Source organism: Corapipo altera, unplaced genomic scaffold, assembly GCF_003945725.1.
Source record: "Corapipo altera isolate COAL_440 unplaced genomic scaffold, ASM394572v1 48b, whole genome shotgun sequence".
Classification (NCBI taxonomy): domain Eukaryota; kingdom Metazoa; phylum Chordata; class Aves; order Passeriformes; family Pipridae; genus Corapipo; species Corapipo altera.
In genome coordinates this window covers 784,544-808,482 of record NW_020884884.1, presented here as the reverse complement: position 1 = coordinate 808,482, position 23,939 = coordinate 784,544, and the positions used below count along the sequence as shown (strand labels likewise).

The window sequence follows — 23,939 nt, the reverse complement described above, 5'->3', positions numbered from 1 at the left end:
GGTGTTTGAGGGTGTTTCCTTGGCTCCTCCCCTCTCTCAGTTTAAAGCCGTTCCCCCTTGTCCTGGCACTATATGACCTTGTAAAAACTCCCTTCTCGTCTTTTTTGTGGGCCTCCTTTACGGACTAAAAGCCTGCTATAAGGTCTCCCTGGAACCTTTTCTGCTCCAGCCTGAACAACCCCAATTCTCTCAATCTGTGTATTCATAGGAGGTGCTCCAGCCCTGTGAGGATCTTGGTGGCCCCCCTTTAAAAAGGGAAAAAAAGAAAATCTAATTTCATTATCTGAAAGACAGCTGCTCTTGAAATATACTTTTCAGTGCGTCTCAAAAATAAAAAGGAAAGTGAGGCCATTGACATATCTCTTCCATATTCTTTGATCAAAGATGAAAGTCCCAGAATTTGGAGGCACTTGGATTTATTAGACAGTCACGCACAGATAAATCTTACCAGCAAATGTCCATCAGAGACTCTCATAATCACTTATGTCAGAAAAGGACATCATAGGAGGATTTGCAAAGAAAGTTAATATTAGGAGGCTGGTGCATTTTAGGATTAATAAAACATATATAGAGACTGCTAGCACTGCCAGTAACAGAGGCACACCTGGGAGCACTGGCGTAATAAGTCAGTCAAATTCTCTTTTATTTGATCACTGTTCAAGACATTTTTTTCACCATCTTACAAGTGACTTGCTTATTCTGGTACATCACTGAGCTTCAAAAGCTGCTTCTTCCTCCTCTTCTCCAGTTTTGCCTTAGCTAGTGCTGTGTTCTTTGGAAGAACCTTCTTGGGTCTGGCTAGTTGGGAGCTCTTCTTTTTAGGCAAAGGTGGTGCTGGTGTAATTCTGGAGCTGTGTGCAACCTTTTCTCCCTGCCTTGGCTTGTGAGGTTTAGCCTCAGCTTTGATTCCCTTTCTCTGTTTACCAGATGGAGCTGGTTGTACTGTTGATGCTTTCATTTTGGTGGATGGGGGTTTATTTGCTTTCTTAGAAGAAACTGTTGGGATGGCTGCAGGAAGGGTAGAAGATTTTTTTGGAGGCTTGGCTGTTGAAGGCTCATTAAGCAGCTCAAGGACAGTCTCTGTGGAAAGTAATTAACATGGTTCAGCATCCCTGCTTTAAGGGAAAAGGCTAATTCAGAGATACAACTGATAGAAACACTTAGTAGAGCTACAGTTAAGAAAAATAGCTGACATTCTGAAAGAAGAAATGCACACTATAAAGCTCTCTTCTTCCATCAAAAGACCCTTGGTTTTCTTGGAAATAAAATGTTTAATTTTAGAAATTATGAATGTATATTTAAGGAAAGTTACTTCCAGGAAGAGTATGATGAAACCTTGCACCCTTTTTTGGCACACTTAATGATACAAATTTTTCATATTACACTAATATCTAGAAATCCCAGACAAGATAACCTCAACCTGCTAAACACCATTTCTACTCAAGATGGAACTCCTGCCCTAGTTGCATGAGACTTTAAGACAGACAATGGCCAGGAGGAAGGAAGATTGACTCCCCTAGAGGTACAGAAAGGGGATCATTTGATTCGAGGAGGTAGTCACAGAGCCAGGCATAGGTGCTCAGAACTTCCCAGACCTAATCCAATGCCTGACTCAAAGCCATCAGTTCCCTTGTGATGCCCATGTACATTACTATTTGGCAACACTCAGGAGAAAAGAAAACAGAGACTGGGATTAAGAAAAAGCATGGCATCTCGTAGAGGGCAGAAGCACAGGTTAAATGTGATAGCCAAACTTCAAGATTGGTCTGCTCAGTGCTTTAGTTTTTAAGACTGCTAAAGATTCCAGTCACATCCTGGAAAGATGGCTGTATGTTTTGCTTCTCAGTAAAATCAAAGCTTGACAACTTACTTGCACGTGGAACAAACGGTATCTGCTTACTCTTTGTTTTCACTGGAACAGGCTTGTATTTACACTTCCCAGGTGGAGCTCTCCTTGGAAAACAGAAACCCATATGCAGATGTCAGAGATTGTTAGGGAACTTTATTTATTTCGTAGGCACACATCAATCACCTGTTGTCATTTGCCTCTGGTGGAACAGGCATGAAAGCACTTTAGGTACCTGGAGTGAAACACAGGTGGAATTCAAGAGCCTACACAAGGCTGCAAGCCACAAAATCCCTGTCCCAACAGCAGCTGGAAGGCTACAGCTTCTTTTCTACTACTCTTCTTGTCAAGTTTCTGTCATCAGACAGCCTGGGCTGTCTTTATCTAGCATCCATAGCCAGTGGGTGGGTTTGTTTGTTTGTGTTAGGGATGCTGACCTGCCTGTGAGAACTTGCTGCCCACCACTGAATTCAAGGGCATTCAATTTCAGACAATCAGTCACTTTGGGTTGTCCTCCCCAATACTGGCTTGTGCATCCCACCTTGGAGCGGGGGAGTCTCACTCATGCACACAGGGCTTAGCAGTGACAGTTCTCTGCCCTCCCTCACAGTGCAGCACAAGGATCTCTGCACACACAGCAGAATGTTCCCGCACAGCCCCACAACATTAGTGTGACCTTCAAAGGGAGCTGCTTCGGACACAACATGGTGCTGCAGTGAGAAGGGTGAGACGGGAAAGAAACAGGCAAGGAGTGAGGGAGGAACAACTGCAAAGAAATTGTGTCCATGTTCTTCTCCTGCTGTTCCCTGACAATTTCCCACAGTACAAAAGCACACAAAAATCCCTACGTTTTCCCCAAGGTAAAGCTGTCACATATTAAATGACAGGAGGGGGGTACAAAGAAGCACAACACACCTGTGTCTTCCCTTACCCACCAAGGGAACCGCTGTAGAAGAACAGGTTCTTCCAATTTGGCATGCTTGACAGCACAGAGCAAAGCGACGCATAACCTAAGGCATCACATTTTCTTATGATTAGCATTCTCTTTCAGACAGTGACAAGAGCCAAGTGCTTCCTCCACACCATTTCAATTTTTAAAAAAAGGTTACTAAAGCAGAGTTGTTGGCATTGCTTGCAGGGATTTGGGGGGGGTGATCCCCCCCCTCTTTCTCCTCTCTAATTTTTAAATCACTTTGACTGAAGGAATTTGTGCCAATCCAGGCACCACTCTGCAGCCTCCAAGAGTAGTGCTGGAAAGACAAGCTGAAATGGGGACAAATGGCACTGCTGTTGCCAGTTTTCCTGGCAGGTTCCTAGGGAAGTTTGAGTTGCCATCAGGTGTATGGCAGTGGCCCTGGCTATGTTTTGAAAGCAGGTATTTGTGTGGCTTGCTGTCCTTGCCAGCGTGCTGGCTGATGTGTGGGCAGGAGGCAGGGAGTGCCTGGCTGGGCAGACTGGGACTGCTCCCATCAGGGGAGCCAGTTATCCCAGCAAGACAGTAAAGGAAGAGCCCTATGAACAGCATTAAAACGCAAAGGATAAAGGAAAAATCTCCACTCCACTGTTAGGAGGAGGCCAGAGTACAGCCCAGGAGCTGGAGGTGTTAGGATACTCTGCTCCAGGGCCAAGCATGCTCAGGCTCCAGAGGAGCACAACCCTAGACAAGCCTGCAACATGCTTAAACAAACAGACAAGGGCAAAGCTGACAGAGCAGCATCCGGGCTAAGGTAAACAAGGTGAAGCAGAAAACACAAGAATAAATTCCAGAGAGCCAAGGAGATAAGTGCCTGGTCCTGCTCTAGAAGTGAGGGACATGAAGCTTCAAAAGCACAGGGTCTTCATGGCACACAAGGGACTGGCATAGAGACTATAGAGCTTTTTTTCTTTGGTGAAGTACAACAGGCACAAGCCCTTAATGTTTATGCAAGCTCACAAATATAGATTTTTAAATTGTATTTTGTTTATTGTATTTTGGTCAGCCACAGTTAATGCAGTTCAAAAACTTCCTGGCAAATGATGTGTTAAAGGCAGGAGTTTCCTCAAGCAATTACAGCAAGTAAAAGACTCAAAAGTTCCTATTCCCATCACCTTGGTACAGAGCTTGAGTTTACCATCTAGCTTTGGATTTAACTTCACAAGAAAACATAACTTGATGTCTTCATTTTGTTAGTGCCCGAGGTCTCTGCAACAGCACAGACACATTTGTACTGTATCTACTTTACAGGGTGATTTGAAACCCATTTAATGCTTTTTAGCAAGATCCAAAATCTTGGGAGAGGAAAAAAATTATGTAAGTGTGCTTATTATTGTAAAAACAGACTTTAGCAAGGATGATGCTTAATGGGGAAAAATATTTTGCTTGGAAAAACTCAGATTCAGACTCCAGTTATTATTTGAACACTGCATGAACCACCAGGTTTCACTCATCTTCATGAAGAAAACTACACTGTGGAGTACAATTCACTTATTTATATTAAAGTACATGATAGATATTTGGTGTAATGACCCTGAAGGATATGGGCTGTAGTTTTTAAAATATCACTGTGCTATATTTCAGATATGTAACCAAGGAGATATTCTAATCCTTAACTCTCCCAGATCTTCCAAGGTATTTGGACTCTATTTCCGATTTCTGTGTGCACAGATATGACGAGTGAGGAATAAATTCATTAAAACTGATTAAAGTTGCACCAGATGTACAGTGGGTGAACAAAAACCAAGGACTGAATGTAGATGTCAGTGAGATTATCTGTCAGTAGTACTTAACATTCTTTTACTGTGGTACCTGGAGAGCATATGGTGATTATAGAAGAAATTGGCCTGGAAAAACATCTTTAACTACAAACCTTGCAGGATCAATAAGCTTGTAGAGCGATCCATGTGGTGCATAGGCACTGGGATAAGAAGTAGACATAAAATACAGCTCACCTAAATGGAAGTGAAAAAAGAAAACTGGTCTTAGATTCAAGTGCCCAGGCTGAATCCCAGTTCTCCATTTTCCTCTCTTTCCTGGCTCTTCACTAATTCATGTGGTCAGAAAAGAAAACCTCTTCAGTTACCCCCTCAGTCATGCCTGAAGTCCAAGAAGCAGGCTTTGGCCTCACCCTGATCTGTGCAGGTGGGCTCCCACAGACACCAAATTGTCTCTTGGCCACAGCAGGGGTCCACACAGAACCAGCAGCTCTCAATCAGGCAGAATGCCTGAGCGGGACCTTCATTACCTCATGTCTGTGGCTCTCCAAAAAATTAATTTCCTCTGTATAAATATGTATTTTTTAAAACATGTTTGTACCGAAGAAGCAGCCAGAAACTACAAATAGAGGGGAAGACCACACAAGAAATGTTTAGCCATCTCATAGTCATACTAAAAAAAAAAAAAAAAAAGAAGAAATCCAAAAAGAACTAAATTGGCTAATCCATGGAAGACAGAAGCTTCTTACTTCTCTATGGTAGTTATGAAAGACACTACCATGTTGTTTTCTAAAAGCACCACCAGAAGAGACATTCAATATCCACTCACTCCACATGTTGTTAGAACAGTTAAAAATTGTATACATTATACAACAAAGCCTGCATCTCCATGAAGCTTTGACAGAATATGCTAACCAGACCATCTAGGATCTTTTCATTGCAAGCAAATCTCTTTTCTGCTGAATGGTGAAGCATCAGAGCTCACTAAACCACACCTGTGTTCTCCAAAACAACTGCATTTTGTATTACATAGCTGTGTCAGGAGACTGTAGAAAAGTGCACAAAATATGCATTGGTACTTCCACCTTGGTGAGAGATCTGGTCATTGTGATCTTAGTAATATCTCATGTGCTGAGACCTTTACACTAAATTTTAAAATGAGTGGCTTTCCTGATCCCCAAATAAACCCTTGGTCTATAATCCATAGTGTAAAGTGCTGATGTTTTGAATAAGATTGAGAAACTTATACTAAGGAAGCAGGGAAAATTCAGATAAGCTCTAAGAACTCAAGCGAGGATGCACTGTTACAATGAAAAGGTGAATTGCATTGATATAGCCTCTTGATTAATGAAAGAGCACACACAAACATCAACAAGAGAACAAGGAAAAGCTGCAACAAACAGGAGCTCAGCCTCCTTAGAGAAGCTGGCATATTTCACGTGAGGATCTGTCTCCTGAGCTCTCCATCAAGCCAATCTGCAATAGCCACACAGGGCAGGAGACCTCTCTGAACCACAGACCAACCCTCCCTGCCGTGCTGAGACTGCCACAAACCCATTTGCAATGCCTACTCTGTAGTGACATGTGAGGAGCCACGTAATTTTACACATTCTCCCTATAACAGAGAACTGACAGTACAGTTTCCAGTGAAGGTATGGCTAGCATGATACACACCTGCTTCATCCTCAGCAAATGAGATGATGAATTTGCTGTAAGAACTGATCATTCCAGGGAAAGCACAAGCTGTTGTGCTGCCAATGCAGATATCCTGCTTCTTCCACTTATTTGTCTTCTCATCTTCCTGTAAAGCCATAAGTCGACTAGATGAAAAATAAAACCCTGTGTTTTATGTTTCCATTATCAAAATTAGTTCCTGTCAAAATCATGCATTACTGAAAAAACATCAGTGAGGACCCTGTGACTGTTGGCCAATTTTTGGAAAAATAGGCCTGAACAAAAGCAAACGTATCCTAAGGATTCTAAATTGGAGTAAGTTTAGATTCCAACAAAAAAAGTTGTTATAGTAGTCAAACAGAGCATTTACTCCAGCTCAAAAGGATTTGGGATGCTCCAATACACTTATTTGCCCAGATGAGGGTGCCAAATGGGAGCTGCAGAGAAAACAATTAGTCTCACCCGTTCATGAAATCACCAAAAATATAAAGGCCATTCAAGTTGGGCGATTCACATCCTCTGTAGACATAACCTCCAGTAACTGACTTCCCCACACTGCGGCCATATGCGAATATTGGGAGAATGTCATCTGTTAAACTCAGAGAAATAAAAAGTCAGAAAATTTACTTCCAGAGAGCATCAAAAAGCAACTGCTCAATGACACTGACAGGTACAATTAAAAGAAGGACCAATACAGTTGAACAAAGCACACAGTGAAATTTCAGTAGGAACTCAGTACTTTACTCTAGGACACAACAGGGTTTAAGGAGCTCTTCGTGTACTTGCTTATCAAGGCTTAGTCGCGATGAGCTTCCACAGCACATAGAACCAAGATTCTTTGCATCAAACAAGCAATGCAGAAAGGTATCAGCCTGCAGGAAGTGTTATCTTGCAGGTTTGTGACTGCACCAATCATTTCAGCAGGGATCATCTTTACCGATGTCAGTATTTTTAGAGAAGGGAGTAAGATCAAGAATTACAATTTAATTCAACATCTTCGTAGGTTCACTGACATTCTCTGCACAGAACATGAATAAGTGTGCTACCTCTGTTCTACATCATGAGACTTTAATAAAATAAAGACTTTTTCTCTGGCAATGCTAAAATTTAATTCAGCCCTTTCTCGTGTTGAATTATTAGATCCCACAAAATTTTAGTCCTGTCCTCACTTTTTTCCCCAGGATCAAGTAGCTTGTCTTTAACGATGAGGATAAAGATCACAAATGCAATTCATTAAAAACCATAGATTTACCAGCAAAATCCAACTCAGTTTTGTTTTCAATGGAGGACTGGGCCATTAGGAAAGCAACCAAACAAAACACTTGAGAGCTGTGTGGGTACTGGCACAGCAGAGGAGAAATGTACAGTGCACTTACATTGCACTTGTGCAGTAATGCATACTCTGCACTTGCCTGCTCATGCAAATGTTCCAGAAACACCTACACAAGCTTGAGACCAGGTGTCTTCAGGTCTCAGCTTAAGGAACATTATAATAATATCCAGTTCTTCTATCATGCTTTGCAAAGACCTTTACGAAGACCACCAATTTCTACTCTTTCTTTGAGGCAGGAATTGAGTTTGTCCATCAAACCCACAGTCAGACCCAGAGAACAGCTTTTGGGCGTTCTACTGCAACACCCTTCTTGCTAGGACACACTGCCTCTGCCACAGGAGTTGTTTCAGGGTCTCAGGATCAGCCTGGTCCACTCTCCTTAGCCACAGTCGTGGCTCAGAGCCTCTGAAGAGAATCTCTTTTCTACGTAAACCAAATCCATTCCTTTCCTGACTTCGCTGGGAAAACGCTGTCTACAAAATGCACAAGCTTTGAACTTGAACACCTTGTCAGGTGCAGTGTGTGACAGGGAATTCCCTGAATAAGCAGAGCATAATTTCATACCCACACTGCAGGGCTGGGGAGAAGGGATTTCTGCTTTTAAGTAAACAATCTCTATGTAACACACAACATGGGATTATTCAGCTTCACTGGAAAAACAGTGCTATAGCCCACTAAATATACACATGTGATAAACTAATCTTCTATAAGAAAACTTCTTCCTTACCCAAAGAGGAATTGTGGCAAAGCTTTGTGTCGTAGCATTCAAATCCCTCCTTTGCTCTCCAGCCGTAGTTCCCTCCTTTAACAATGAGGTCAATTTCTTCAAACCGGTTCTGCCCGACATCCCCACAGAATATCCTCCCTCTTCCCTTTTTTGTCACAGGGTCTCCTCTGTCAACTGCACAGCGCCACATGTTCCTGACCCCATAAGCATAAAGCTCAGGGCGGGCCTTGGGATCAGACACAAATGGGTTATCAGGAGGGATGCGGTAAGGCTTGCCATCAGGACTTTTTCCATCCACATCGATCCTCAAAACTTTCCCCAACAAAGTACTCCTAAGGAGAACAACAGAAAAAGAAACCCCAGCATGAGAGCCAACTGAAAACACAAAAATTATCTTTCTCTTCCCCCTTTTCAAAGGAAAGTTATCTGTCCAAAATTAATTACCCAACAGCTAGTATGTCTTGCAACCTTCTCAAATTAGAAGACTCTCTCTTCCCTAAACAACTTGGCTTTCAAAATGCAAAAAAAAATTTTTTAAATACTGCATTGGATAGACTTGCAGGTGCACAAGCACTTTCAGGAAGCACTCTTACTTTATTCTTCCAACCCTTGTATCTTAGTGAACAAGCTCAAAGCTTTCACCTCCCTTCCTACTTACTTGTTCTGAGCATTTCCAAATTTTCCAAAAGGGTCTCCAGCTTTCCCTCCATCCCCTGTGAATAGATACATATAGCCATCCACACCAAAGAGCAGCTGCCCACCGTTATGATTTGCAGCTGGTTCGTCAAGCTCCAAAAGATTCCTGGGAAAAAAAAAAAGACAAGTCCAGAGGTAGGTACTGGGAAGGACTGAACATTTGGGAGGCTGCAGAAATATCACATCACCACTCCTACAGAAGAAAGCAGGATGTCCCAGCTGTACAGATGTGCCAGCTTTGTCCAACACATTGCTGGGTGGCATCTGATTTCCTGTGAGCCTGCAGCATCAGGCCACCTTCCTGCCGTGCAGCAGAGCTCCTTTCAGTGTGGCACCCCTCGAGGAAACACTTCTCCCATGAACCAAGCAGCATTCCTGCTTTGGCCTGCACTGCATTAGCACCTCCTGTGCTACAGAGCTCACCCACCACCACGGGCACAGGAGTACCATAGCTCTTCTGAAAACACAACTGCAAATACAGAATGCATTCCTCTGCAGGGAATATTTGTTGCCCTTTCAACTTTGGCTGTGGCAGGTGGGTTCTGCTTTCTTATATGAGAAGCAATTGGTGAATTTGAGGGCTTCAGAAGCATCATAGGGTGATTGTGAAATCCTAGAGAAAAGAAGATAATTTTTAACAAATTCTCCTCCATAACTGAGAATTAGCTTTTTTCTTAGTGGGGAACAGGGTAGTGCATACACGGGAGATAAAAAGAGTGCATAGTACTGTAGCAAAGCATCCCCCTTCTCCTACAGTACAAAACACTTAGGGCAGATGTGAATTCCATAATAGGCCTAAGGCTGTTATTTCTCTTTAGAAGACAAGAGTACAAGATAGAGAGAGAAGATGACCTGGAAGTCTAGATCCCAGGTCCTCTTTTCAATTCAATTTTGGTTTACTGTGTGACCTTGAGCCAACCTGTCTCTAGTAGATTCATAGTAGGCCAGTCACACACCTGAACCAGGGTGACTGGGAATGTGCAGGTTCTGCAAGTGGAAAGAATCACAGAATGGTTTGGTTGGAAGGGACCTTGAAGATCATACAGTTCCAACCCCTTTGCTGTGGGCAGAGAGACCTGGGACCAGACTGGGTTGCTCAGTCTGGCCTTGAACACTTCTGGGGATGGGACATCCACAACTTCTCTGGGAAACCTGTGCCAGTGCCTCACCACCCTCACAGTAAAGAATTTCTTCCTAATATCTAATCTAAATCTACTCTCAGTAGGTAGAATTTGAAGCCATTCCCCCCGGTCCTGTCACTACATGCTCTTGTAAACAGTCTGTCTTCATCTTTCTTGTAGGCTCCCTTAGGTACTGGAAGGCTGTAATTAGGTTACCTGAGAGCCTTCTCTTCTCCAAGGTGAACAATCCCCATTCTCTCAGCCTTTCCTCATAGGAGAGGTGCTCCACCCCTCTAGTCACCTTGGTAGCCCTCCTCTGGTCTCACTCCAACAGGTCCCTGTCCTTCCTGCACTGGGGACCCCAGAGCTGGATGCAGCACTCCAAGTGGGGTCTCATGAGAGTGGAATAAAAGGGCAGAACCCCCTCCCTCAACCTGCTGGCCACACTGCTTTGATGCAGCCCAGAACATGGCTGGTTTTCTGGGCTTCAAGCGCACATTGCCGGATGTCCAGCCTCTCATCCACCAGCATCCCCAAGTCTTTCTCAGCAGGGCTATTCTCAATCCATTCATCCCTAGTCTGTATTGATACCTGGGGCTACCTGTCTCTCTGACAGAGACAGAGAAAAATGATTTCTCATTGTGACCTACAGTAGCATTCAACTTGAACTTTACCTTTCAGAGCGTGGATCAGCTTTGTTGGCATCAGACGCCAAAACTTTCAATTCACTGATCCTGATCTTTTCCACTCGGTTCTTATCCATGTATGAGTAATAGATATAAAACTTCCCGTTGTACTTGTACTTGGGGTGAAAAGCCATCCCCAGAAAACCCCTCTCATCCCCTAGCCATGGTGTAGCCAGCACTATCCTTTTAATATCCAGAAAGGGCTCCTCCAGCCGGCTGCCATCGGGCAGGTAGACCCAGACGACGCCCACCTGCTCGGCCACGAACAGGCGGTGGGAGCGGTCGTTGGGATGCACCATGAGCACCGGGTTCCGCAGGCCGTTGGCAACCTCCCTCAGGCAGAGCTGGATACAGCCTCCCTGGTCCTCCACCACGGAGCCCAGGTTGTAATTGAGGGCCGTGTTCCTCAGCACGTTGGGGAAGCAGTAGTCCTCGTCGTGCAGTTGGAGGAGGTTGCAAAACCGTGTTCTGTTTGTCTCGCAGCATCCTTGGATGTGCTTGTCATGTGTCAGCAGGCGGATGGCAGAGCGGCAGTTGGAATGAAACTCAGAGCAGTAGTCAAAGCAGAGCCCTGGGAGGCTTCTTAGAGGTGTCCGAGGGTTTTCTGCATCATAGAGGTGTGCAGCATACGGAGAACATTCCTAGAAAGTAAAAGAAACTAAGTATGTGGCCGTGTACACACATCGGGGAGCAGCCAAGGTGTCTTCATGAAAGCAAACTGGTTAATAAAATGGAAAATTAGTAATGCAGAGAACATAAAGAGTCACCTTTGATGTGGAGTAGTAGAAAGTCACTCAGGATATGGCCAAAATGGATTTAGAGATCAGTAGTAGTTTCATTCATCAAAGCACAAAATTCTTCCCAAGAGAAGTACAACTGTGGAGGATGGGGATTCTCCACTCACTCAGATGGGACTCAACAGTCTTGCAGAGAGGTAATCAGAGCAGGGTAACAGCTTAACAGAGATCTGTAAACATCCCAAGTGACATGGAGAAGTCACTTGTGATATTTACACTTACCCTCAGAAGAAAAATGAAGGAGCATCAGATAAAGGTAATAGGAGCCAGGTTGAAAAAGAAGGGGAAACTCTGCCAGATGTACATCAATGTACATCTGTTAAAGATGTATATCAATTAAATATACAGGCTAAATTAATCTTTGGTCTGATGCTGTACAACTCCAGTCGTGTTCCTGCATGCATAGTATTACTAAAGCAGATGTAGTTGAGATTTAAAACTGATTCAGGTAAGTAAATATCATCTTATGCAATTCATGTAGATATCATTGACTCTATATGTGATCATCAGGAAAAAACTACTGCAAGCAACATTCTCAAGTCTTATGTATTTAAATTATGTTCCTTCAAAGAAGGAACATAATCCTTCCTTTATTAAGTTTTAGCTGTGCAAAATATAGGTTAAATTCTGAAAGTTAGGCATTGTGTTTGAATTTGTGCCTAAATTTTAACTCCTCTTGTAGAAATTCTGGGCCAGAACTTCCATAAAACATTTCCATTAAAATCCCACCTCTATCTTAATCAGCACAAAGTTGCAGAAGTTAAAACAGAAGAGACTAAACTCTGCAGAAATATTATTGTATTTGTTTCAATGCCAGCAGTTCAAAACAATCTGTCCAGGTCTTTTACTGGACGCATGTAGGAAGGTAAGTATGTAGGAAGTCGACGAATGAAGAACTACTGCATTAGCAATTTTTCTGCCTCATTAAACAAGTTCGCTTCATTAAACAAAATTCAAAATTCAGTTAAAAAATCTGGGCAGCTATACAAGCACTGACCTTTTTTTTTTTTTTTTTGGTGCAAGAAGCAGCCTTTCTAGGCTATTTAATGTCAAGACTACTGTCCTTGATTCCAAACTTCACACAGCAAGCTGTTTCCTGTGCTCACAGAAGTACCCAAGGGCTTTTGGCCATAATAAGAACAGATATGATTTGTAAGTAGTAAAGTTCAGCTCTTGGATGGTGTAGTAAGTTTCTCACTTTTCATTGCTGCCATTTGAATACTAAGCTGCATAGAATGAACTTGTTTCTGTTGCTCCTGCATCACATCTGTAAGGAACCTCTCCCACTTCCCAAATCGGAAGTCTCCAGCCTTGCAAAGGGAGGCCAGACCTCCCAGGCCTGCCCTTGCAGCCTGACCCCAGCCCTAGCTGGCAGAACCACACCGTTTTCCCCATGTTTAATTTCTTTCCATAACGAGGAAGGGCACCACCAGACCCTGAGCACCATCTGCAAAAGTCAAAGCTTCAGGTAAATGTCCTTGTCTTTCTGTTCTCATCTTCTTGAAGGAGAGCAGCTTTGGTGCAGGCATTTAACAACACTTGGCTGGCATTTCCTGCCCTGGTGCTTATGGAGTCCATTAGCCATTGCTCACCCTGTCTGCTTTCACCACTACACACTCATGTATGCACCCCCAAATGGGCTGAGGTTTTAGTTATATTTATATCAGCACTATATTTGCACAAAATATGATGCTGATTTCAAGTGACTAGGAGGCAAGGAGAGGTGACAGCCTGATAAGGTGTCTCCAAGGAAAGGTGTGGGAGAATAGACAGAGCCTAACCTGCATTTCTAGTCCTGGGAATCTCCCTCATTCCCACTAGCATGTGGCTGCAGCTGGCTCACCGTTCCACTGTGCACAAGTCATTGGAAAACCAAAGCTCCTCTCAACTCTGTTCTGAAGTGCTTACTTTATTAACACCCTTGAAAACAATTTTAATTTCTCTCAAATAAGTGGGAGCAGAGTCCAGCTCCCAGATCAGCAACCTGAGAACACTAAAAAAACAGCTACTTCTGAAACAAGGCATATTCTCACCACCTCTGAGCTTCCTCAACTCTGTTCTGCCAACAGGCTGCAGCATAAAGGTCTCCTACAGTTCATGCTCCTGAATAACTGTGGCTCCTGAGCAGCTGCCATGCTTTCCCAGCCATTGGGCTTCCCCCACCGTGTTTGCCTGACAAAACAATGCCTGCAGCACATGGACCCAGCAAGACACATGAGATGGAGGCTGTTCCTCAGGGTCTGTGTAAACTCCCAGGATTAGGTGGCCTTGCAGTCACTGTTGGTTGTCTGCTTTCATTTCACTCAAGCATGCAGGAAAATTAATCTCACTACTTTATAAAACCAAAGAAACTCCTAAGATCACATTGATGCTTCTCTGCTGTTTTGTAACAGCTTCTCTGAAGAGTAAGCATTCAGAAATCAAGTCAAGCCTCTGATTAAAACTGGCTTAGAAAGTATGTTGCTTTCCCTGCATCAGCTCCCATCGCATGCTAATATCACAGCTTTCAATCATCTTGAACAAGGCTTAATTGACCTTTTTTGTTTTTTTAAGCCTCTCCTGTAGCAGTTTTCTGAACAGAGAAGCATCCTCCCAGCCATCAGCCAAAGAGCTGTTCTAGCACACAGAGCAAGGTTTGCATCCAGGGAAATTTTCTAGCCACGCAACTTGTACAATACCTCTTTAAGAACATTACAAGCAGTTTTCAGAGTTTCATACTCAGTTTTTAAGCTAAATCCTAGAACACCTCAGCTGGGTGTCAGACTCTAAAACTCTAAGTTCTTAAAACAAGTGTAGCTAACTAAAATAGACCCAGATCTTGCCAGACACAAACTGAAACAGCTCTGCCAGCCGAGCCAGATTGCTTTAGATGCCTCTTCTAGCCTGTTAGTTTCTAAGAGAAATGAATCTGGTTTAGAGTGACAGCAGGAAATCCATGTTCCAGAACACATCCCTGTATAATCATCTGTCTGTTAAGAAACACACAGCCCCACTGCCAAGGTAAGGTGTGCTCCATGGCATCCTTCTTGGGCTCTGTGGGACCAACGAGACTGCTGCCGATGCCAAAACCAGCTTCCTCTGTGCAATGCTCAGCACTCCCCTCATTGCCACACCGGGAAGGTTGTCTGGTTTTTACTGTCTGCTGGGTTTGGCACTGAAGGAACATCTAACTGAATGAGCTGCTTTGTTACAGCACACAGCTACTGCTCTGATCTTCCCCAAAACAGTGAAATAATGCTACCTTTGCTAAATTAGAGCGGCTACTATTCAGGTTTATCGGTAAGCACCTACACCACTTTCCTGCAATGTTTTGTTCAAAAGGCAAAAGCAAACAATATTATTTTGTCTACCACTGCTTCTGAGACTAATCTTTGTGTCCTAAGTTCCATATGGAGAATATCAATAAAAGCACTCCTTACCAACAGCACCGTTTTATCTGAAGTCCTGCCATACACTGCAGAAATAAGCACTTGGCACAATTACATGCTGATCACATAAATGCATCTGTATTTCATATGTGGCAATAAGTACATGTGAACATATCATAGGTAGTGACTACAAACTGTCAGGATACTGTGGAGGTGGTAGAATGGAGATGTTATCATTTCACATCCCTTCCACGTGAGATCAGCAACAATTTCCAGCAAAGTGACTTCCTAAAGCAAAACCATTTGGTAGATCTTCACTCTTTCACTAATTCAAGAGCCAAATAATATTTGCTAGAGAACCTAACATCATTTCCATGGTTGTCACCAACTTGACCAGGAAGCGCAACACAATCACAAGCTCAAAGATTTAACAGCAATCTTACTCTAAAAGATAGAAAAAATAGTAATAGCTTATAACTTTGAAAATCTGTAAGTAAATAAGGGTATGGGTTTGGGGTTTTTTTGCTTTGGTTTGGTTGTTTGTTTACAAAATACACTTAGAACAAAATTACATTATGCCCTGCAGAATGAGCAATCAAAGAAGCAATGGTAAACTTTTACAGTGTTCTTTTTCTACCTGAAACACGTAGAAAAATCTTCATAACATCAACACCGGTGGTTCTGCTAGGACCTGCAACGCATCTTTTTCTGGTTTACCAACTTTAAAGTCACAAACCACACTGATGCTACTTTTTTCCAGCCCTGGTGCTGAAAGGATATGTCCCTTACACCAAGGAGATGCCACAATCTTGCCAGCATCCAAACAGAGTGGAAACATTTTGGTACACAGATAATACTTTAATGCTAAGGAAATATTAACTGCAAGAGTTTTACACATTCTTAGAAAGATTAAGTGTGTCTTTTGGCTGCTTTGAATTTTGGCATGCAGTGAGTCCAGCTTTGTGTGACTACCAGTTGTGAAAAAGGCAGGTGGGTTCTGCTCTCTAATTACGGAGATGCAGAGGAGCTCAGCCAGAACAGTGCCTGTGGTCTTTCCTCCCTGCACAGTGCCCGTTTCCATGAGCCAGGTGGGCAATGTGGAGACAGCACTGATGAAAATGCTGTGACTGCAGCCTCGGGACCTTCCAGCAGCTGTTTGAAACCACTGCCTACTAAATTTTGTTCTACTTTAACAACCACACCATTTGGAGCATCCTCAGCAGGAACACAGTCAAAACACATCCTTCATGCAGTGCAGAGATCCAAACACTTCGCCCATAATTCCCACACCATTTGGTCGTGTAGGATTTGTAATCCAGCACCTGGTAGCTGCAAGCAGAAGATAAATATTGATCTGTAATTCTCTCCTTCATTATGAAAAAATCAACTGAGCAGCAGGATTCCGATCATCATCTGCACTGGGCAACGCTTTCATAAACCATTATTGCTAGCAAATGTCACTATATATTGCCAGATTCCAGAGTGATGCACCTTACACAAATCATTTTGCATAATTCACACTGAGGAGTAGGTGCCATTACCCTGTCAGTCCACCTTTTCCCTGCTCCCACACCTCCCTTCACAGCAACACAACCAGCCATAAGGAGCTATCAGAACCTCAACTGACCCCCAAACCAGCCCAAAGCATAGGATACATATATTATTTTTCTGCCCTACCTGACACAGGATATCTTTGATGTATGTTCCACACAGCTTATGCCCCCGGGGATCAATGTAATCCATGATATCCCAGTATTTTGCTGCAATGCTGTTGTCTCTCTCCTGGTCACAGCAGCCAAATTTTTCATAGGCAGAGCAGAACTCCAAGTGAAAAGGAGGATGAAAAGGTGGCCCATAATCTAGACACTGAGGATGTCCCAGCACACAGCCTATCAGGCACAACAAGAGGAGGCAAAGACAGACATGTGGGCAAGAAAAGGAAACTCCAGAGCTGCTGCTGCTCCTTTCAGCCTGTGGCCAAATATTCACTTCCTTCGGTGTGGGTGTCCTGAGGTCAGATGTATAGGAATCCTGGACTTCTTCATAGTATGGTTCATTCATCTTCTCCACTTTATTAACTGCCAGCCACGGAGCAGGCACTGAGGTTTGCTTACATTCTCCCTCCCTTTTTCCCTCTGAAGTTTACTACTTGGCAGGAGAGAAACCCTCAGGGCTGCCTCTTCGGTATTTCACACGTCACATAGCTGAACCCTCCCATCTGGGCATTTCTGGGCACTCACAAATCTAATCCCTACATTTTATTTTAAATTGGCCAAGAAATCCTTCGCCTAGAAATATGGATAATAAAAATACAAGATATGATATGTATACACAGGACTTGATAATCTCTCCCCCTTTACAAGACACAAGTGAACAATTTTCAGTTGCTAACTACCATTTTGTTCAGCTTTTAAAATGCACTAAACTTGGGTCTGGTTTCATAAGGACTGAACAGGGGTCATAAAATACAACCAAATTAAGGCAGCAGCAGTTAACCATAGGAACAAGTAATTTCAGGACCAAAAGTTTTACAGGGATATTGATGTTACCCACAAATCCAGGTATATATATTCAGGGTTAAGATGAGAAGAAATTCAGAAAGTGAAGGAGAAAAAATTTATTTAAAGCACCAGCACAACCTGAAGTCAACTGTGATATTCTATGGTAACCCTGTGCTTAGGCTAATGAATTTTTAAGGGTTTGATCTCAGTTGATATTAAACTGATTTAAAGCTGCACAAGACTTTTGCCCACTTTCCCCTCTGGTGAAGAATGCACGAGCAAGTCCTTCCCATCAGCTGTGCATGCAGGTGCACCCTGTTTGTACACACTGTACTCAGCCTGTGTTTGAGTATGACACTTCCCTAACTTTGCTCATCCATAAGCAGAACAAGATAACTTTGATCACAACTAAGTGGAAAGGGAAGCTACAGGGAGAATCTCACATATAGGGACACCTCCACTCATTCAAAACTTCCCTGTCTCCCCGCACATCACCATTCACTCCCAGGATCTAGCTCATGGAGAAATCAATGCTCCCAGTCCTGGCTTCTCAATACAATCACCAGCGTAATGTGACACCTGAGAATACTCTGTGACTATGGGCCTCCTCTAAGTCTTTACTGGGAGACAGTTATTTTAAATTTCTGGGGGTTTAACCTTCACCTATTTTGCTGTGGTACCTTGACTGTCCAGCAGCCTCACAATAATCCTGCCTGTGCTTAGACTTCAATGAACTGGAAATGCGCCAATCACAAGATTTCAGCACTGTCAGGAGATAAAGCTTTTTGAATCCAACTATTTATATCTGCTGAAGTATCAGCTTATCTCGGTTATTGCTCTTGTACATTGCAGACAACCACTGAAATTAAGGCATTACTTTGGTGTCCAGAATGGGACAGCTGCTCAGAATACAGAGAACCTGCTTGGGAAAAGAAAGGCAGTAAGAATACACACAGTCAACATGCTTTAAAAAGCAGCTGACATTTCATTACCTGGCTTGTCTTAAACTTCAGTAAAGACTTAATAGGCAAGTGCAAGCAGGAGCATCAAAACAATGGATGGAAAAACAGGGTAGGCAGAAGAGGTAGAGCTGATGTGTAATTTGGTGTTATCATTATGTTAGGTTTTAATATGAAAAATATCAGAGTGAGAGGTGGAATAACAGAGGGACAACAGACACTGGGTCTGTGCAGAAAATGTGGATTCCCTGAAAAAGTTCCTTGACTCAGCACAAAGGAGAACAGCAGAGAAAAGATGTGATATTTCTTTCACGGAAAGAAAAAAAAATCCTCACAGAAGCTTTGCACACACACTGAGGAGGGCAATTGACAGGAAAATCAAACTTAGAGCACAGAATTCAGAGCCAAAGTAGATCATTCCAATCCCCTAGGATTCACCAACTTCGAAGTACAACACACAGGCCTAAAAACACAGTATGCACTGAATAACTTGCACAGAAATTTCACTGAGGACTTGTGATCCGTAGATTTGTCTCACATGGAAGTACTACAGTGTCAAGAAACAGCAAGTTTTTTGCAGGACAAGAGCAATGCTCGAGATAATTACACAAAATCCGTGCCTGTGCTGCTCTTCTACTTGCTGACTGTAGGACAGTAGTTCTGCCACTGGGAGAGGACATGATCCCCAGCAGCAGTCCTGCTTCCAGAGATCACAGGAGAAAGCTGGAAGCTCAGTGGATTAACAGATTTTTCAAAGACATCAAGCTCCTTTTTGTCCTCTCGCTGTCCTTACCTTCACCCCAATATCTGATGCTTTGTTTCATATTTCTTCCTCAATAAAAGCTCCTCCACATGCCCCCAAAGGAGCACAGACAGTGGAAGGGGGAAGCCCAAATAACACCCTGTTGCAACGCTCCCAGGACCATCACAAGAGAGTCACCAGCCCATCAAAGGCCTGTCTTTGCAAGTCCAGAGGAGCAGAGGAGCACAATGGTAGGCAGGAAGCCAAAGCAGGGACTCAAGGGAAGGGACATTCTGCCTGGTTGCCTCCTGGGGCTCTCCCAGGACAGCTTTAGTCCCACTGCCCAGGCACGAAACCCATCAAGATGAGTCACCAGGAGCAACAATCAGGACCACTGCTCTCAGCTAATGGGGGAGTCACTTCCCAGGGGTGCGGGGCACCTTACGAGATGTTGGGGAAGAACATTTTGAAACCTCACAATCTAAATTAAAATAGTCAAAACCCAGCTGAAGATCTCCAACAAAACCCCTGACTATTACAAAGCGAGGCAACAGCACTTCTTGGGAGTCAGAACTAAACGAGCACACAGGTTGGGAATGATGAGTAATTGTCTTTTTTTAACAAAACAGTTAGAGCAAGTAAGTAGCTCTCAACACTAGAAACACTGTCTTAAGGCACATCTCACATGACCCATATTAATCCAGGCCAAAATTCCAGAGAAACACTGAGTTTTTAAAAGCACAGGTGTACTTACCCATAAACTACTCTGCTGCTAAAGACATCTTTCTTTCATTCCCAGAGGTGGGTTCCAGCAGTTCATCCTCCAGAATTCTACAGATCTCTCATTAAAACAGAAGTAGTACTTGGAAAGCATTTTGTTGTTGCTTTCAAGCAAGCTGGAATGCTAGTTTGTAACAACACCTGAAGGTGTGCTTTCCAAGCACAGCAACACTGCACATTTCAACTCGTAGGCAAGACTGCAAAAAAAAAAAATTCTAGAAAGTCTCTTCCACCAAGTAGAGTTTTCAGTATTTCTGTGCCTCTGCTCTTTCAAAGCAGTGTGGCCATGCAGCTACAGCAACCTTTCACTCCTTCCTACCACCAATGTGAAAACAATCCCTGCACTGGACAGCCCCTAAGTATGACATATGGAAAAACTGCATCATGTGTTTGAACAAGCCGCAGTAGATCTTCACAGTCAATAATTCCTCTCAATATACAGTGCTATAAAAAGTGACTGATGCCTCTCCATTTTCCCTGTTTCAGGAAATGATCAGTTATAAGCAGAAGCCATGTAACTTTTACAGGTTGAAAACACGTTTTGACAGTGTGTCAAGTACTGTTCTTGGGTTAAGACATGTCACCTGTTATGAATCCCACTGCTAGTCCTGAATGGAGTTTGAACTACTTTCCACCATCTATGCATCTAGACATGAGGAGGCTCAACCTTGCAATACTAGTGAAACAGAGATTCCAAACCATAGTGACTAAGTAATTTTCAAGCTGTATTTGAAATCAATGCTGTTTGCATTTCCACACAGAAATATGGGACTAACATTAAAGAAATTCTTCAACTTCATCACTTGATTTATATTTGTTTTATTATAAAATAAATACAAACCAAAGAGGTTTTACAGAAGTATATAAAAAAGTCTAGTACTGAGTTGACAGGGTCTGCCCAGAAGTTTTAGAGTAGCACCAACCCAGAAGTCAGTTTTACAGAGAGGAAAAAGTACAAGAACCTTAAGGATGCCTTCTAATCAGGGTTGTACAGAAGAATCAGAAAGACCAGATATTCTCAGGTAGACAGGATTGTGCCTGTTCACAAATTTCTTCAGAATCCGGAACCTTTTCACCTGAGCTTTGCAGCCTTGGTGTGATACATATTTAAAGTACTTGCAATCTAGGGAAAAAACAAACAAACTGTAAGTTATACCATGACACAAGCAAATACAAAATGCTCTCATTGTTTAAATCATATGCAAACATCTAAGAAACTTTTCAGTACTTGAAGGTATTAAAATCCAAGATATGCACATTAGAGACATAAGTGTAGTGATAAATACTCTATCCTCACTTAACCCAGAAAACATTACATGTATATAAATTATGCTGTCTTGCAAAATATTTTTTTCTTTCTTAAATTTTTGCTCTGCAAATAGATCACAAAGCAAAATTTCAAGGGTGTAAAGCAGCACTGATATCACACATTATTATGCTGGATAAGGAAAACAGAGGCTCACATTGACACCAATAAGACACCAATAAGCACTAATACTTCATTCAAGAAAATCAGACCTGGAACAACCTTTTTAGCCAGCTGGAAATAAAAGCTGCAAGACATTTGATAACATACTAACAACCAAAAACCCCAACTTTCATTATAAGAAATTGTTTTATTAAGTCCAAAAGATAAAGTTATAGAAACAAAGTTATAGACAACAAACAAGTTGACAATCAGAAGTCCAAACCAGTGTATGAGCCATGGTCTCCATGCCATATTCCCATTCTCAATTTAGCAGCTGATTCTTGGCCTGATCCTCCACTTGGTTTTGGCAGCATTCCAAACAATGCTACTGAAGAGGTAAAGATCTTCATCTTCGTACCAAACCGCTGATGGTTTTCACTCAAGACCCTCTGTCCTCCTCTTTCCTGCACTACAACACCCCCATGGTCCTTAATGTCCAGCTGCTCCCCAGCATTTGCTGAGACACTGCCTAGGCTGGCAGCCAGCAAGCAAACTCTCCTCTGTCCTCACAACATTCCCTCAGGAGTGTGTTGTGCATTTGTGAAATTGTGGTTTGAAGGTTAAACAAGATAAATAGTATTGTGACTGCTCAACAGGGCCAGATAAAACAGAATTCTAAACCAGGATAAGACAAGTTATGCAAAATATGCCTCATTGTTAAATATCAAACCAATTTAAACATCTTTCATGTTTAGCTCCAAAGACAAGGATATTTCCTAGAAGGAAGAAATTGCATTTCTTCCAAGGAGCAGAACAGCAGCATCCCATCTTATTAGAGCTAGAACTAGACAGTATTTATGTTCTATGTAGTGAAAAGGAAAAAACATGTAGTATTACCCTTTCCCAGTAAAATTCCAGCCACCAGAGCTTTTTCATATGAAAGGCTTTTATTTTCCTGCCAGTTCCTTTTCGCCAAGTACCGGCTAAAATGGAAGGCTGGCCACCAGTCCTTCCTGGAGTTCCACTCTTGCTTGATCCAGTCAAGATGCTTCTCAGAGCTGGAAAAAGGTTAAACAAGTTACATAAAAGCTTAAGTTGTGATGAAAAGATTATTAGGAGACACTAACACTTATAACCAGCTTGCTACAAGTCTCCTAAATTGCTAACACAGACACACTGACTTTATACTCAGACTGAAACACTAATCTAAACAGAAATAAGCTGTTTTTTTAAATCCCTGGCAACACTCGTTGAGGCAGGAGGCAGTATAAATAAGACTTTAGCAGTCTTATTTAGATTTTGCAATAACACAAATTATGGTGTGAAATGAAGCAAGCCTTTTGACTTTCATGCCAGTTTGTCAATAGTAATATGGAAGTTCCTTCAAGTTTGTCAACAAATTGGTAGTATGAAGGGGTTGGTTTGTTTTTAGGAAAGGTTTGTGTTACTCTAGGCATACTCAAAGACTAACTTATCCCAAACAGTTATTACTGTTATGCAATAACACCCTTAAAAAGAATCACAAAATATGCTGAGTTGGAAGGGACCCACAAGGATCATCAAGTCCAACTCTAAAACGAGCATTTCAGAAGCAGAAACTCTTTCCAGTCCCTCAAGGGAGCCTACAAGGAAGCTGGAAAGGTTTTTGCAAGGGTCTGTAGTGACAGGACAAGAAGGAATAGCTTCAAACTGAGAGAGGACAGGTTTAGATCAGATCTTAGGAGAAATTCTTCACTCTGAGGGTGGTGAGGCACTGGAACAGGTTGCACAGAGCAGCTGTGGATGCCCCATCCCTGGAAGTGTTCAAGGCCAGGTTGGACGGGGCTTGAGCAACCTGGTCTAGTGGAAGGTGTCCCTGTCCATGGTAGGAGGGTTGGAACTAGATGGTCTTTAAGGTCCCTTCCCAAACTATTCTAGGATTCTATAAAACCATCCGCAACAGGGAAGTAACATTCCCATAAAATGACCAAGATGCCCACTATATTTCAAGATACTCTGAAGCTGTACATTCAAAAACAAAAATGAAGGCAAAGTTAAAGTATGCAACAACACTCCTAGCTCTAATCCACTAGCTTCTGGTCTTAACAGCAGATGCTGTGTAGGTAGAGGTGGCAATAAAGCAGTAGAATGGGTCAAATTCGGTGCCAAATTAATTTACCGGAAATATTTAGGGCTTGAAACACACAACAGCCTGTTGGTTGGGTAAAATAAAGCCTAGACATTGGAGACCTTCTGGGTGCAGATTGTCAGAGATGGCTTCTTCTGAAATCAGAGGCCATGTCTGTCAGAGTTGGCAAGGACATCAATCCCCAGGCACATTGGCTCAGATTTTAACAATACACCCACCAGCTGCACCCTGTAACAGTTACCACCATCACACAACCCACCCATCTGCACAGCACCAGCCCTGGTGCAGCCCAGCAGTTCTCAAAACAGCTTCCAACAATGCACATGTAAGAACAGAACTGAACAACCAACAACTTTCCTGCCCCGAAAGAGGGCGATTAGTGACAGGCAGCAAATGCTACCTCAACATCTGAATAACTCTTTTTGCATAAAGATGTAACCTGTTAAAAAAACCAAAAAAATAAAAAAACAAAACCACCCCCC

General features: G+C 42.7%; 2 protein-coding genes across 3 annotated transcripts in view; both read right to left on the bottom strand.

Annotated features, from left to right (window-relative positions):
* Positions 1-584: 584 nt before the first annotated feature.
* Positions 585-20,618, bottom strand: HHIPL2 (HHIP like 2). Of its 2 annotated transcripts, XM_027641617.1 has the most exons (10): positions 19,896-20,618; positions 16,617-16,828; positions 10,763-11,415; positions 8,930-9,073; positions 8,272-8,603; positions 6,674-6,800; positions 6,212-6,357; positions 4,693-4,774; positions 1,871-1,953; positions 585-1,080 (listed from the first exon to the last, which is right to left on the bottom strand). In XM_027641617.1, exons 1-10 carry the CDS (start codon positions 19,897-19,899, stop codon positions 695-697), a joined length of 2,169 nt encoding a protein of 722 aa, XP_027497418.1. In that variant the 5' UTR covers positions 19,900-20,618; the 3' UTR covers positions 585-694. The 2 variants fall into 2 exon arrangements, with proteins under 2 accessions (XP_027497418.1, XP_027497417.1); XM_027641616.1 differs by lacking the exon at positions 19,896-20,618 and having other exon boundaries at positions 16,617-17,000.
* Positions 20,619-20,734: 116 nt separating this feature from the next.
* TAF1A (TATA-box binding protein associated factor, RNA polymerase I subunit A) overlaps positions 20,735-23,939 on the bottom strand; it is a 13,102-nt gene continuing 9,897 nt past the window's right edge. The window contains exons 9-10 of the mRNA XM_027641618.1: positions 22,227-22,387; positions 20,735-21,044 (exon numbers count right to left, since the gene is read on the bottom strand). Of these exons, the coding sequence (XP_027497419.1) occupies positions 20,902-21,044; positions 22,227-22,387 (304 nt within the window). The 3' untranslated portion in view covers positions 20,735-20,901. The remainder of the gene's footprint in view (positions 21,045-22,226; positions 22,388-23,939) is intronic.

Bases quoted from the DNA above. Each gene is read 5' to 3' on its own strand.
- HHIPL2 (XM_027641616.1), bottom strand. From the start codon at position 17,000: ATGAATGAACCATACTATGAAGAAGTCCAGGATTCCTATACATCTGAC. The intron at 9,074-10,762 runs GTAAAGTTCAAG...TTTTTTTCCCAG, and splicing joins GCTGATCCACGCTCTGAAAG to GAATCTTTTGGAGCTTGACG. The intron at 1,954-4,692 runs GTTTGTAGTTAA...CTGTTTTCCAAG, and splicing joins AAGCTTATTGATCCTGCAAG to GAGAGCTCCACCTGGGAAGT.